This window comes from Hyperolius riggenbachi, chromosome 5, assembly GCF_040937935.1.
Source record: "Hyperolius riggenbachi isolate aHypRig1 chromosome 5, aHypRig1.pri, whole genome shotgun sequence".
In the NCBI taxonomy this organism is placed as follows: Eukaryota; Metazoa; Chordata; class Amphibia; order Anura; family Hyperoliidae; genus Hyperolius; species Hyperolius riggenbachi.
In genome coordinates, this window is record NC_090650.1 from 281535136 (window position 1) to 281548825 (window position 13690).

Consider the following 13690-nt stretch of genomic DNA (forward strand, 5'->3'; position numbering starts at 1 on the left):
AAATGCATTATTTCTCAGTTTTTGGCCATTATAGTTTTAAAATAATACATGTCTCCATAATTAAAACCCACGTATTGTATTTGCACATTTGTCCCGGTTATTTCACTGTTTAAATTATGTCCCTATCACAATGTATGGTGACAATATTTTATTTGGAAACAAAAGAGCATTTTTTGTATTTTGCATCCATCACTATTTACAAGCATATATATATATATATATATATATATATATATATATATATATATATATATATATATAAATAGAAATATTTCATCTTTGCATAGATATTTAAAAAGTTTAGACCCTTAGGTAAATATTTATGTGGGGTTTTTTTGTAATGTTTTTTTTATTTTTTTATTATTAAACATTTTATGTGGGTATTTTTGGGAGGGTGGGATGTAAATAGTATTTGTTTGGGGTAAATATACTGTATGTGTATTTTTATTTTTTTTTACATTTAGATGTAGTTTTATTTTTTGGTCATAAGATGGCAACCTTGAGTTTGTTTACATGACGTCACTCTAAGCATACAATGTACGCTTAGAGGGACATAGGAGTCAGAAAAAGCGAAGCTTCCGAGAGAAGCTGTCTCTTTTTCTGCGGGGGAGAGGAATCAGTGATCGGGCACCATGGCCTGATTCATTGACTCCTGGGCTAACGAACCGTGGGCCGGGAGCGTGCGTGCAGGCGCGCGATTGGCCGCGGGAGCGCACATGTCCTCCTTGACGTAGAACTACGTAAAGGAGGACAAAGTGGTTAATGCAATAATGGGATAATGTTTCATTTTGAAGAGAGCCTTGCAGACCCCTTATGAACTGCTGCCATCAGCATGTTTCTACCGATTGGCATTTTTCTTTCTTCAACTCTCATCTCTTGCTCCTCTCTTCTCTTTCTCTCTTTTTCCTCTTCCCATTACCACCTTCTTCTTCCTTCTGTTACCTTACTCACCTTTCTACACTACAGCATGTTTTACTGAGAAATGTTGACACCCCCCACCCCCCAAAAAAACAAAAACAAAACAAAAACAAACGAAAAACGGAATGTAAAGTATCTTCTTTAATTTGCTTTACAAAATGGTGTTACCTAAAGTGTTTCATGATGGCTTTGAGACTTTTAGCACACGTTCTGTTTAATAATGGGAAGCTTTGTGTAGTATGGACAGAGTCTTAATCATATTTCCTGTTGCCACCACTGATGCATATGTAAGTTTAGAATGTCTGTCTGTGGTTAAAGCCTTCACTTCTGTCCAGGCCCTCTTGGAACGTATAGCTTCTCTCTAGTTCCTTTCTAAATCACCTTCGCTCGTCCTCTTTTTTGAGAGCCTTGTTCTTCTATGGTTGTTGTTTCATCCATGTTCGGTTTCTCCTATGGCAGGCATGGGCAAACTTGGCCCTCCAGCTGTTAAGAAACTACAAGTCCCACAATGCATTTGCCTTTATGAGGCATGAATGTGGCTGTCAGACTCCTGCAATGCATTGTGGGACTTATAGCTCCTTAACAGCTGGAGGGCCAAGTTTGCCCATGCCTGTCCTATGGTTTCATCATGCTTTCTTAGAGAATTTTCTATCTGGGTTTTTTCCAGATATACAGTTATGCTTGATTCACCCTCTCTGGTGTTAGGGGTCGGGATTTGAAATTCAATTATGAGAAATGAATGTTAAAAACTCAACTTATCTAAGATCCCTTACAGGGCCCTCTCTAGCCTTCTTCTCACCCCAGGCAAGAAGTCCTGTCCCTCCCTCCCCCCCAAAAAAAAACCCAACCAATGCACACACTAAAGAATATATGAACCATGTGGCGTATAAGGTCGATGCTTTATACAAGGAGTCCCCGAGATACAAACAACCCATCGATTGCATTTCGTTGCACAAAACCTTCCCACATTCCTTCAGCTTAGCGTGTAAATGCAGAGTACAGCGCAGCAGAAGCTGCACACTCACCAGTATCTGCCTTTTACAGAAGGAGCCTAGGTACAGTGGGACAAAGGGATGCACGGGGGGGGGGGGGGCAGAGGTAGCACAAAGGGACAGAAGGAGGCACACAGGGAAAGGAGGAGGGACATAGGGGGACAGAAGGAGGCAGAGGGGGACTGAAGGAGACACAAATGGACAAAAGGAGGCACTGGGAGACAGAAGGAGGCACAAAGGAGTACAGAAGGAGGCACAAAGAGCACAAAGGGGGACAGAAAATGTCACGGGGGGAGGTGGCACAGAGGGGCACAGTGGTGGCTGTACACTAGCCAAACCTTGTGATGTCTGCTTTCCAGGGACCTGCAATGCTGTTGCTCCTCAGAACACAGAAATTCCTGCTTCTACACACACACAGCAGAAGCAGGTAATAGAGCACCAGGAAGAGGGGACTTAGTCTGGGGGTGGGGCTTCATTCAGGGGTCAGAGCGTAACCCAGGGGTATGGCGCCCGCAGGACCAATGGCACTCCAGGCAATGGCCTGAAATGCTTATGCCTAAAAATTCCCTTGATCCATTGATCTGCATTACAAATGTATTATTTGCCTTGTTCTGTATATTTCCCCTCTGAATCCCCTCACAAGCATTTTTCATACACTTTCTTCTTTTACATCTGAAAATACAAACAGAATAAAGGCAGATATATTTGTGTAGGTGGAATGTGTCTATACTTTGGAAGACTGATAAATAGGACTGCACCAGATTCAATTGGATTCTTGTACAGAGGACCCTGACTTAGGAAACCAGGCAAAGAGCTTTCTGTGAAATCAATGGTTAGTAGGTAGAGAGAGTCCCATCCGGGTAGGTTATTATACAAGGTTTTGATGGGAAGGAGAGTATTAAGAACCAGGAAGAGGGGTGTGTGTGTGTGTGTGTGTGTGTGTGTGTGTGTGTGTGTGTGTGTGTGTGTGTGTGTGTGTGTGTGTGTGTGTGTGTGTACGTGTACGTGTACGTGTACGTGTGTGTGTGTGTGTGTGTGTGTGTGTGTGTGTGTGTGTGTGTGTGTGTGTGTGTGTGTGTGTGTGTGTGTTAAACAAGAGATTTTTTTCCCAGGAAGGTAGGGTGGGTTGCTATGGATGTGCATTTCTCTGCATGTAGGCGTATGCTCAGGAATATTTGCATGTGTATTGGTATGGTCAATTACTCGTGCGCATGTGTGTGCTGAAGTGTTTCATGTACATTTGTTCACTTGTGATTTGCACAATGCATTGTACCTCTGTGATCTCCTTTAACAGAATTTAGAAAATGGCAGTGGAGTGAAGTCTTTTAAAACAAAATATCCTCCCTACTTTTCTTTCTTTCCTTTACACAAGCTGAGTAATAAGGAAGTGAAGGTGAAGTAGCCCAGAGATATTTTGGTAGGGAGGCTGATGTTTTGTGGGTTTACTCCTCCCTCTACCTACTTTGTGGCAATTGAAGGGATCCTGACTGAATGGCAGTTTTTTTTTATCGCTGGTAATATGTCTTCCTGTGTAATTCTGTTTGTTAAACAAAGTCATGAGACATTCTCGCCATCTGCTTATTTCTGCTTCTCCTCTTCTTCCACTGTTGGGTCGGAGGCATGGCACAGACACAACTTCTGTGTGTACAAGGAAATGAGACCTACACAAAAAAGAATACATTTATTGCTGTGCGCAAAAAACAATTGGGAGGTGTAGCACAGTAGGAAGCACTATAACACAGGCTGCTATAATAATAATTAGCATTCACGGTAAGAGTGGTTAAAAGGAATATCTTATAACTGGAAGTATGGTAGTTGATGGCGAGTTCTGTATCTACAATACTTTTAAAGAGGGCTTGGATACTTTCCTTGAAATATAAGTCTCCCCTCCCCCGCTAATCTATAACTTTTGCAGAAGTTCCCTGAGATCAGGACATTATAAGAATGGTTCATTTGGGGTAAAAGGGCTACATTAGAGGGTTATTAATAAATCCAGGCCAGTCCATATGTTCTCTGATGCCCTCCTCCGTGGTGAAACTCTGTTAATCTAATATATACGGTGGTAGAACCATCTGCATGTTTTAGTTCTATTTGTGAGAAATTCAAGAAGGAAAAAAGGTTGGCAATCTAGCTTTAATGATGTGCTTGCAAACATTCAGGATAACGGTCTTGTGCAAAACAGTGCAGCAACTTGCAGATAAATATACAGTGAGTGTACTTATCGTTTGCAGGTCTGCTGAGAGGGTAGGCAGATGTGAGCGCCAGAGGGTGCAAGGCCTTACTACCGTTTCGCTGTTATGTGAACCTAGCTTCTTCTGAGGCTTGTGTTTTTTTTTTTTTAGTTCTATTTGTGCTGGCATTCATGTAATAACATCTTACCAAGGAATTTCTTCACACATGCTGGCTGTTTTTCTGGTGGAAAGTGAAGACACAGGTAATATACGGGGGCCCCAGAGAGGACAACAGCAATGCCAACCAGTGAATCAATAGGATCGCTGTAGAGTGGAACCACTACCAAACAAATGCTGCATATGCAGTATATAATTGGGAAAAACAAGCTCAGCTGCAATGAAAAATAGAATAAATAGAAGAGTGACACTTAAGTATTTCTTACTTCTTATTTCATGAACATACAATTTAACATAAAGTAGAAAATCTGTATAAGTTGAGTGTAATAAAAATGTATTAAAAAATACAGAGGATATAATGAAAAGGTTAAAAACAAAACATGGATTATAAAGTCTGTCTACACTAACCCACACCCTTCCTCTCCACCAGCTAGCAGTAAGGAGGCCCCCTTTAGACCCGTGAATTTCCAGTGATAATCCCACACTAAGGCTTCAGGACTCCTCTCCATTAGCTTCTGGAGAAAGATGATCACAGAATCAGAATCAGAATTTATTTCGCCAAGTACAACGGTGGATTGTACCCGGAATTGGTTTTGGCGCATACAGGGTCGTTGATGAAAACAAGAAAATAGCACGGTTAAGCATGGTACATACGTAGACGTGGGACAAGCATACATAGAACAACATTACAGTTTGTGCGTACATTTAAGCAGTGGGTCGTATACAGTTAAGCATGGTACATACGTATAAACAGTAGAAGCAAAAACAAAAGCAAAACAGAGAGCATTACAGCATACACGTACAGTTAACGTAATTCAAACAGAGCATTGCAGCATACACGCACAATTAACGTAATACAAACATAGCAGACATACACTGATAGCAGGAACAGAAAAGAGTGGGACTGGAGGAGCAGCCTGAGAGCTGATACGAGCGCTGCCATTTCCGGCACTGGACACTACACAGCGACACGCTCCCAACTAGACAGGTGCTACCAATTGTCCACGAAAGTAGAGAGGGTAGTGAAAGAGAGAGAGAGAGAGAGAGAGAGAGAGAGAAGGGATAGCTAGAGAGAGAATAAGGAAGAAGAACAATGAAAGTGAGAGTGGGAGTGGGGCCCCTTGGGCAGTGCGGTGTGACTGGATAGCGTCCCGTTTGGCTGTCTATGCCGCAGTGGTGTGGGATGGAGCTGGTGGGTGCACGGGCCCTGCCATGAAGCTGATGGTTGCAAAGGGCCATGCAGCCGGGGCCGATTTGGTGGAGCAGGGAACAGCGTAGGTGGAGCAGGTAATGGCAGCCGAGGGGGCCCAGAGGTCGCCAGCAAGTTCAGCCTGCCCAGAGGACAGAGAGAGCTGCAATGGGGAACTGGGCCAAAAATCCATATGGATGGTGGTTACAGGCAGAGGGGACCTCGTGCCCGGCAGCTGCAACCCAGAGCCAGGACTGTAGAGATAACCAAGCTCTCCAGGGCCCATGGGGATCCAGGGCTGCCATGTGGACAAAAAGGATACTCCGGCCTTGGTGGATGAGGCCTGCCCTGGCTTCTCCCACGTGCAGTGAGGGGGCTGGGGGCAGCAGCAGAGGAACACCTGTGACCCACCTCTGTGCAGCGGCCTGGATCCTCCAGCAGCGCTTGCTGGCTGGCTGTGAGCGGTGGGGGAACAGCTGTGCGTTCCCTCCTAGTGTCCTGGTCTCCATAGCGGCGGCTTCCTGGTCTGGTCAGCGAGGTTCCGTGCCGCCTCTCCCATGCCTGCACGTGGTCCCCGTCCATAGCGGCGGCTTCCTGGTCTCCATGGCAGTGGCTTCAGGGGACGGCTGTGGACGCTGGAACCACCTAGTGGAGCCATCCTGGGTGATGCTGGGAGCCGTTCTGGGTGACAAGCTGCGGTGCCTGGTGGAGTCAGCGCGGGTGATCCGGAGGTGGCAGCGGGAGATCTGCGGGGTTCCGTGCCGCCTCTCCCATGCCTGCACGTGGTCCTTGTCCTCACGCCGACCCGCAGGCTGCGATCCGTGACCGGTTCGCAGCAGGATCAGCCATGCCCATGTTCCTCGCCTCCCACCTCAGCAAGAGCGGAGCTCAGAGGTGAGTGTAGGCAAAGATAGTGCCTTAAAAAAAGCAAAAAAGGCCGGAGCCCTGTGGCCGTGGCGTCCGAGTCCGGCGCCATCTTGTTGTACCAGAAGCGCATCATGCTGCTGTCACTTTTGATGCTGGTGCCAATCACCCCTTGTTCGCGATTGTTACAGACACTGAACTACCTATTGAATGTTGTTGGAAGTGTTGATTTTGGAAAAAATTTGCCCCTGAGCAAAAATTAACATGGAGCCACTTAAAATTTAGTTCCGTATAGACCATAAAGTTGTTTAGACCGCTGTAATCCCTGATATGAGGGCCCCTAATGAGCCTAGAGCCCTGGGCAATCTCCTGGTTACCCCTATAGAAGGATTGGGTTACAGGTGTGGGTCTAGTATATGAAGAAAGGGGGAGGGGCACAGTGATATTGGATTGGTGCAAAGGTCACATGACCCCAAAAGTTAAGATTTCACAAGTCAGTATGGAGGGGGAATTTAAAGGTACAGTGTACAATGATGTGTTTATTTAGTGGTTTTGGGTGATAACATGGGAAACAAATGATGTAACTTTTCACTAAAAACTATAAATGTTATGCATTTTTGTTAATTAATTAATTCGCTAAACCAGGCAATGAAGCTAAGGATGAGCTTAATATGGGGATTGCTGAAATAGTAGTAAATTGATTGTGTGATTTCAGTTTCCATGATAAGTTTTTCTATTTTATTTTGCTTTAATAAACTCAGATTGTCGAGCAATCCTACTACCACTGCTACAATAACCTCTAAACAACCCCAAGTATGATGTAATGTAACCAATGTGAGACTAGCAAGCCCTAACCACGTAATAGCAGACAACTGTTAATCGATCGGAGTCTAGAATTGCTGAATAATGTATATTATCCCCACTGGAGATGCTTGGAGATCTCTATAGAAGTCTCAATAAATCAGGTCCCAAGAGTCTCTTTTTTAAATAAGGGAGGCACAGACCAGAGCTGGATTAAGGCTAAATGGGGCCCTAAGCAAAGTAACTGATTGGGGCCCCCCCATCATGTCGTAATAGAATCAGAAGATGCAGCTGCACAGCAATATGCCGCACACACCGGGCAGCCGAGCTACTGGTTGCTATGGGCAACAGCACGCTTTCCTCTGTGGGTGCACAATGCAGGGAATAGCAGCGGCAAAATGCAGAGTGAGAGATGAATGGCTGGGAAATTTGCACTCAGGGGCTGGGGCACCCCTGTGAAGAGGGCGCCAGATATCACAGCAGCAGCACTATCCCCCTGCATCTCCAGCCTGGCAATAGCAGAAAGCTCTGGACACTGCCAAACCGGAAGCCGTTCCCCAGACAGAATTACATAACCACTCCCACCACCGAACAAACAATTTCCTCCCAAACTAGACAGCCACCATGCAGCCTCCATCCCAGTGAATAGGATAGTCCAGCAGAGAAGGCAGCCGCAGTGGGCTAGAATGACAGCACCAGATGAATCACATTCACCTATTGCGATCAAAGCAATAGAGGTCCCGTCATCCGGAGCCCATCTGTCTCCTCTAGAGTGCTGCCGCTCTGTTACTACTACTATTACTACTTCCTACTTCCTGTCTGATCTGAGAATCAGGAAGTTCAGAGCGAGCGGCTGCACTGTAGAAGAGACAGATGGGTTTCAGATGATGGGATCTCTATTGCTTGGATCATGGATAGGTGAGTGAGCGTTTGCCATCTGCTGCTATCATTCTTGCTGCAGCTGTGGTTCTCTGTGGGAAGGGAGGGTGGAGTGGGCAGCGGCAGAGCGCACAGTAGCAGGAGGGGGACCTAGGAGGAGAGCCTGGCTCTGAAGACAATCAGCAGCGCATGGCATCATTTGACAAGACAAGACAAATAACATTTATATCGCGCTTTTCTCCTGGTGGACTCAAAGCGCCAGAGCTGCAGCCACTAGGACGCGCCCTATAGGCAGTAGCAGTGTTAGAGAGACTTGCCTACGGTCTCCTACTGAATAGGTGCTGGCTTACTGAACAGGCAGAGCTGAGATTCGAACCCTGGTCTCCTGTGTCAGCGGCAGAGCCCTTAAAGGTACTCCAAGCAGTGCCTGTGGATATGCCTTTAAGCATACCCACAACTAATTCATTACATCCTCACACCTACCAGCATGATGTTTGTAATTATATCCCCCTGGGTTCCTTATATTTCATTGCATTGTGCTGAATCGAGCTGTCAACTTTGGAGAAAAGTCGTCCTGTGGCCGTGATTTCGATCGCGAAAATATCAAAAACTAAAAGGCATAGAGCAGCCGTTTATATATCATTAGAAAGAGGAGAAAGAGAGCTTTAAAATGATATGCATCTTTCCATAGTTACTGCACTGCTCAGAGTCCCTTTAACCATTATACCATCCAGCCACCGCTGACTTTGGAGAAAAGTCATCCTGTGGCCGCGATTTCGATCACAAAAATATCGAAAACTAAAAGGCATAGAGCAGCCGTTTGTATATCATTGGAAAGAGGAGAAAGAGAGCTTTAAAATGATATGCATCTTTCCATAGTTACTGCACTGCTCAGAGTCCCTTTCACCATTATACCATCCAGCCACCGCTGACTTTGGAGAAAAGTCGTCCTGTGGCCGCGATTTAGATCGCGAAAATATCGAAAACTGAAAGGCATAGTGCAGCCGTTTATATATCATTGGAAAGAGGAGAAAGAGAGCTTCAAAATGATATGCATCTTTCCATAGTTACTGCACTGCTCAGAGTCCCTTTAACCATTATACCATCCAGCCACCGCTGACAGGATGGCAAGGGCTGGTTTATGTGCTGATGGGGCCCCTTTGACTCTGAATGGGGCCCCAAGCGACTGCTTTTGTTGCCTGGTCGGTAATCCAGCCCTGGCACAGACTAACCAGCAAGCTCATGGTGACCCAGAACTCATTGGGGTGTGTAAGGGACTACAATGGTCCTTAAAGCCCCCTTACTAAGATGTTAAGAAAAACAAAAGTTTGCTTTCCTAAAACAGAAAGAATTTGCGATAATTCAGGTTGGAGTGAGCTCGAGATGTCTCCCAGGCACCACTGCTGAATATATGCAAATTAAACATTGTACCCTTAGAAGCTAAACACACCTCCAGAACCGCTGGAATGCAATGATGTCTCAGCTTGTTAATATGTACAGAGCCATAATAATCCAACATGCATACAGACTGTTTCGGATTGTTTGATCCTCATTAGTGCATGGCATGGATTAATTTGGCTCTATGGAGTAGGGCTTGTAAATCCGAGAGGCACAGACTAACCAGCAAGCTCATGTTGACCCAGAACTCATTGGGGTGTGTAAGGGACTACAATGGTCCTAAAAGCCCCCTTACTAAGATGTTAAGAAAAACAAAAGTTTGCTTTCCTAAAACAGAAAGAATTTGCAATAATTCAGGTTGGAGTGAGCTCGAGATGTCTCCCAGGCAACACTGCTGAATATATGCAAATTAACCATTGTACAATGGTTAATTTGCATATATTCAGCAGTGGTGCCTGGGAGACATCTCGAGCTCACTCCAACCTGAATTATCGCAAATTCTTTTTGTTTTAGGAAAGCAAACTTTTGTTTTTTTTTAATAAATCCAGGTCGGCCTGTGTTTGTTAGAAAAACAGACCTTCTTACTGTGGGCTATGAGACTGAAATCACACAACTGTTATTATAGTAACCTTTCAGCAGTCCGCATTGGAGATGGAGATGGTCCAGGTGGAGATGGTCCAGTGAAATGCAAATTGTTCCGAGTGCATACAGTATTATGCAAATTTACGAAGCTTGAATTCTGGTGATTGGTTTATTTTCAAGCTATGTACATTTGCATATAAAATTTGCATAAACATGTATATACTCACAACGATTTGCATCTCATTGACCATCCCTGGTGCAGGGCCAGTGGTACCATATAAGCAACATGGGCAATTGCCCCGCGGCACCTGAGCCTGTTGCCGCTGCCCCCCCAGGGGGCAAGGGGTTATTTGGGGGGAGGGGGGGTCTGTCAGTGGGGGCCCCATTGTAGCTAGAATCGGCCCAGCCTTAGTGCTGATAACACCTTCATGGTGATGATATACAGTGGAGGGAAAAGGACAGGAGCAGTTACAAAGAAGTGAAAATAGAAAAAAAAGTGAAAATAGAAAAAAAGTACATGCTGCAGCTAGTTTACTATCTATATATGCAAATAGTAACGGGCTTATACTGAACATAGTGTATGGGACATGCCGATATCTGAAAAATGAATGGAAATCAGTAATGCATGTACTAAGGGCCCTTTTCCACCAGCGCGTTTGCGCTGGCTGAATCGCAAAAACGCAAACCGCTAGCGATTTTACAATTGCTACGGTTTGCTTTTTAACATAGGAATCGCGGTAGGTAATTTCCACTACCGCGATTCGTTTTTTACTTGATCGCGATCGCGCCGCGGAGCGACTTTTGCCGCGATTTTGCTATGCAGTGCATAGCATAGCAAAATCGCGGCCGCGAACGTCGGGGAATCGGCGGTAATTGCAATTCAGCAATCGCTAGCGTTCAGCGTGAACGCTAGCGATTGCTAGTGGAAAAGGGCCCTTTAGAGTTATTGATCGAGTAGAATAGAAGTCTAGGACAGTCAGCGTAAATAAGAGACGGGAGATAACACAATATAAGCTACTGTATTAACAATGTTGTCTCAGTGTCTGAAGCTGAAATGGTTGATTATTTGGAAGGAAGCTGATCTCCTGAACCATTCAAGCAGGATAATTCCTGGTATGTACTTGCCTTTCCTTAACATAGCTGGGAGCCAAGATGAACTGTGCAGAATTTACATAAACCCTAACTACTGATTTATTTTAGTTTACAACCCCAAACATTTTTGGACGAAGTGTGAAATATAGATAACAACAGAATGATATGATATGCAAATCATGTAAACGTTATATTCCATTACAACTAGTGCAAAGACGACATGGCAAATGCAGAAACCAAGAAATATTATTGTTATGTATGTTAATTTTGCCAGCAACATATTTTAAAAATATGGGGACAGAGGCATGCTTACCATTGTGCTGTATTACCTCTTCTTTTAAAAACTCTGTAAATGTTTGCAAACTGAGCAAACACATTTCTGTCGTTTTTCACACATTATGGTAGATAAGAGGTTCCAAAGACACTGATTACTAAAAGCCAACAAACTTAGAGCCTGCTAGGAGTACTACCACATCCTGTATAATAAAATGTAACTGTCCCTGCGTCATCCACTTTCCCTGTCTGTCCGTCCTCTGCATGTGCGCAGTACAGACAGCCGTTGGGAAGGGAGGTCGGGCCAGGGAGCAGGTCGGGTGTGTGAGTGCGTGCGGCGTGCGAGCGCACGGTGGGCATGCGCACGCACACTGACTGGTGGCGGTGGTGGCATGGTAATATCACTACCTAGAGCCCGGGCTTAGGTAGACTAGTGCATTATAAAATGTAAATTGTACATTTAGACTGGACCATTTAAAAATGAGTCAACACTATTAACTATGAACTTTTCCTGGTAAATTCAGCTTTTTCTTAAAGTGTATCTGAGGTGATATGTGACATGATGAGATAAACATGTGCATGTACAGTATAAAACATATAATAACCAGGGTGCTTTACTTGTTATTTTGCTGCCTGAAAGAGTTAATTTCTAGGCATGAAAGTGACTGCTTCTGTCAGTAGCTTGTTGGGAGTATAGTAAACATCTCTGATAAGCAAATAACAGCTATAAAAGTTTTCCTGGCAGAATACAACTTCTGAGGGCAGGAAGAGATAAAATACATGAACTATTGACTCTTTTCTAACTCTGGGACACTTAATAGGCAGCCAATGATTAGAGACTTTAAAATATTCAACCTACTTTGTAAATGTTTAAATATAAAAGAAAACTCTGGGATCCTTAAAAAGTAATTTTTCCCCTTGGGTTCACTTTAAGACTGTTACATAATTTGAATAAAATTCATGTACATATTGTAAATTACTATTTCTTTTCTTTTTCAGGCTTTGTATACATACCTTCACCGGTCTGGGCATATCTGGCTTCTTCACTCTTAAATAAATTTGGCTAACAACTGCCAAGCCAATAAAGAACCAGTAACTAAAACTGTAGTAATCAATGAGTTGAAAGACATCCTCCACACAAAGAAATATAAGTGACATCAGCCCCTGTGCAGTGCAAAATATAAATACAGAACTTTAACAATTACACAGCTTAAGTCGATCATATGTTCTTACGATAAAACATTGCACACATTAGCCTGGAATTCATATTTTTAGCTGGGTGTAACATTTTTATAATATCAAATGCATCCAGAGAAAGCATCGTTTAAAAGCAAAAAACGCAATGTGTTGTACGTAATTATATGTTACTTCACCATCGCCATATGATGGTAAAGTTAATCAAAGGGATACTGAAATCCCTGAAGAACAATTGCTAGTACTAAGGTACTTTATGGTAAGAGTGATTAAAATGTGGAATTTATTACCACAGGAAGTACGGTAGATATATGTTTATGGGGGCTTAGATGCTTTCCTTGCATTGAAAGACATCCATGGCTATAATTACTAGGAATTTCCAAGTGGTGTAGATCCAGGGATTTTATCCGATTGTCATCTAGAGTCGGGGAGGAATATTTTTCCCTTTTGGGTCTAATAGGTCCATGCCTTGTAAGGGTTTTTGCCTTCCTATGGATCAACAGGGATGTATGTGGGTGAAGGCTAGTGTTGTACCTTATTCATTGGTTAAACTTGATGGACGTATGTCTTTTTTCAACCCAAATAACTGTGTAACTATGTAAATGGAAATACTGATGATATTTGAGTGAAAAAGTAGACACATACGAACCCAATGCTACAAGAAAGCAATTGGCAGCACATGCAACATCTGAATCTGTGAAAATGCATAGGAAGACATGGAAACAACTTTCATCTGATGAGAGAGTAGTCATCTGGTACACAAAACAGCTACACACACTTTGAAAAGTCTGATCTGAATTACAGCCCCATACAAGTCCACCACAACGACTATATTATATGAGACCAGCATGAATAGATCCAGACAGTATGCAGAGCTACTTGCCTTTGACATGTCAAGTAAATAAACTACAGCCCAGCTCGTAATCTACACTTAGAGCTGGGCTACGTTTACTGGACTTAACTACAGCTTGGCACAAAGACTATTTTGCCACAGAGTATAAGTACCGTATATACTCGCATATACTGCTTGCGAGTGTGTCAGAAATAAAGCCCCCCCGCTTCCCCCGCGGCCGCTGCTGCTATTACCTTAGCTCGGCGCCGCTTCTATTCCCCTGTCCTGCTCGTATAATCCACAGCAGCGCGTCCCACGGCGGCTGCTG

The 13690-nt window shown here is 43.9% G+C and overlaps 1 protein-coding gene across 2 annotated transcripts in view; it reads right to left on the reverse strand.

Moving 5' to 3' along the window:
* Positions 1–1041: 1041 nt before the first annotated feature.
* The window catches only part of LOC137518760 (Y+L amino acid transporter 2-like), a 96203-nt gene continuing 83554 nt past the window's right edge, over positions 1042–13690 (reverse strand). For both annotated transcript variants that reach the window (XM_068236996.1, XM_068236997.1), the window contains exons 8-10: positions 12351–12500; positions 4290–4473; positions 1042–3571 (exon numbers count right to left, since the gene is read on the reverse strand). In XM_068236996.1, coding sequence (XP_068093097.1) covers positions 3489–3571; positions 4290–4473; positions 12351–12500 — 417 coding nt within the window. In that variant the 3' untranslated portion in view covers positions 1042–3488. The remainder of the gene's footprint in view (positions 3572–4289; positions 4474–12350; positions 12501–13690) is intronic.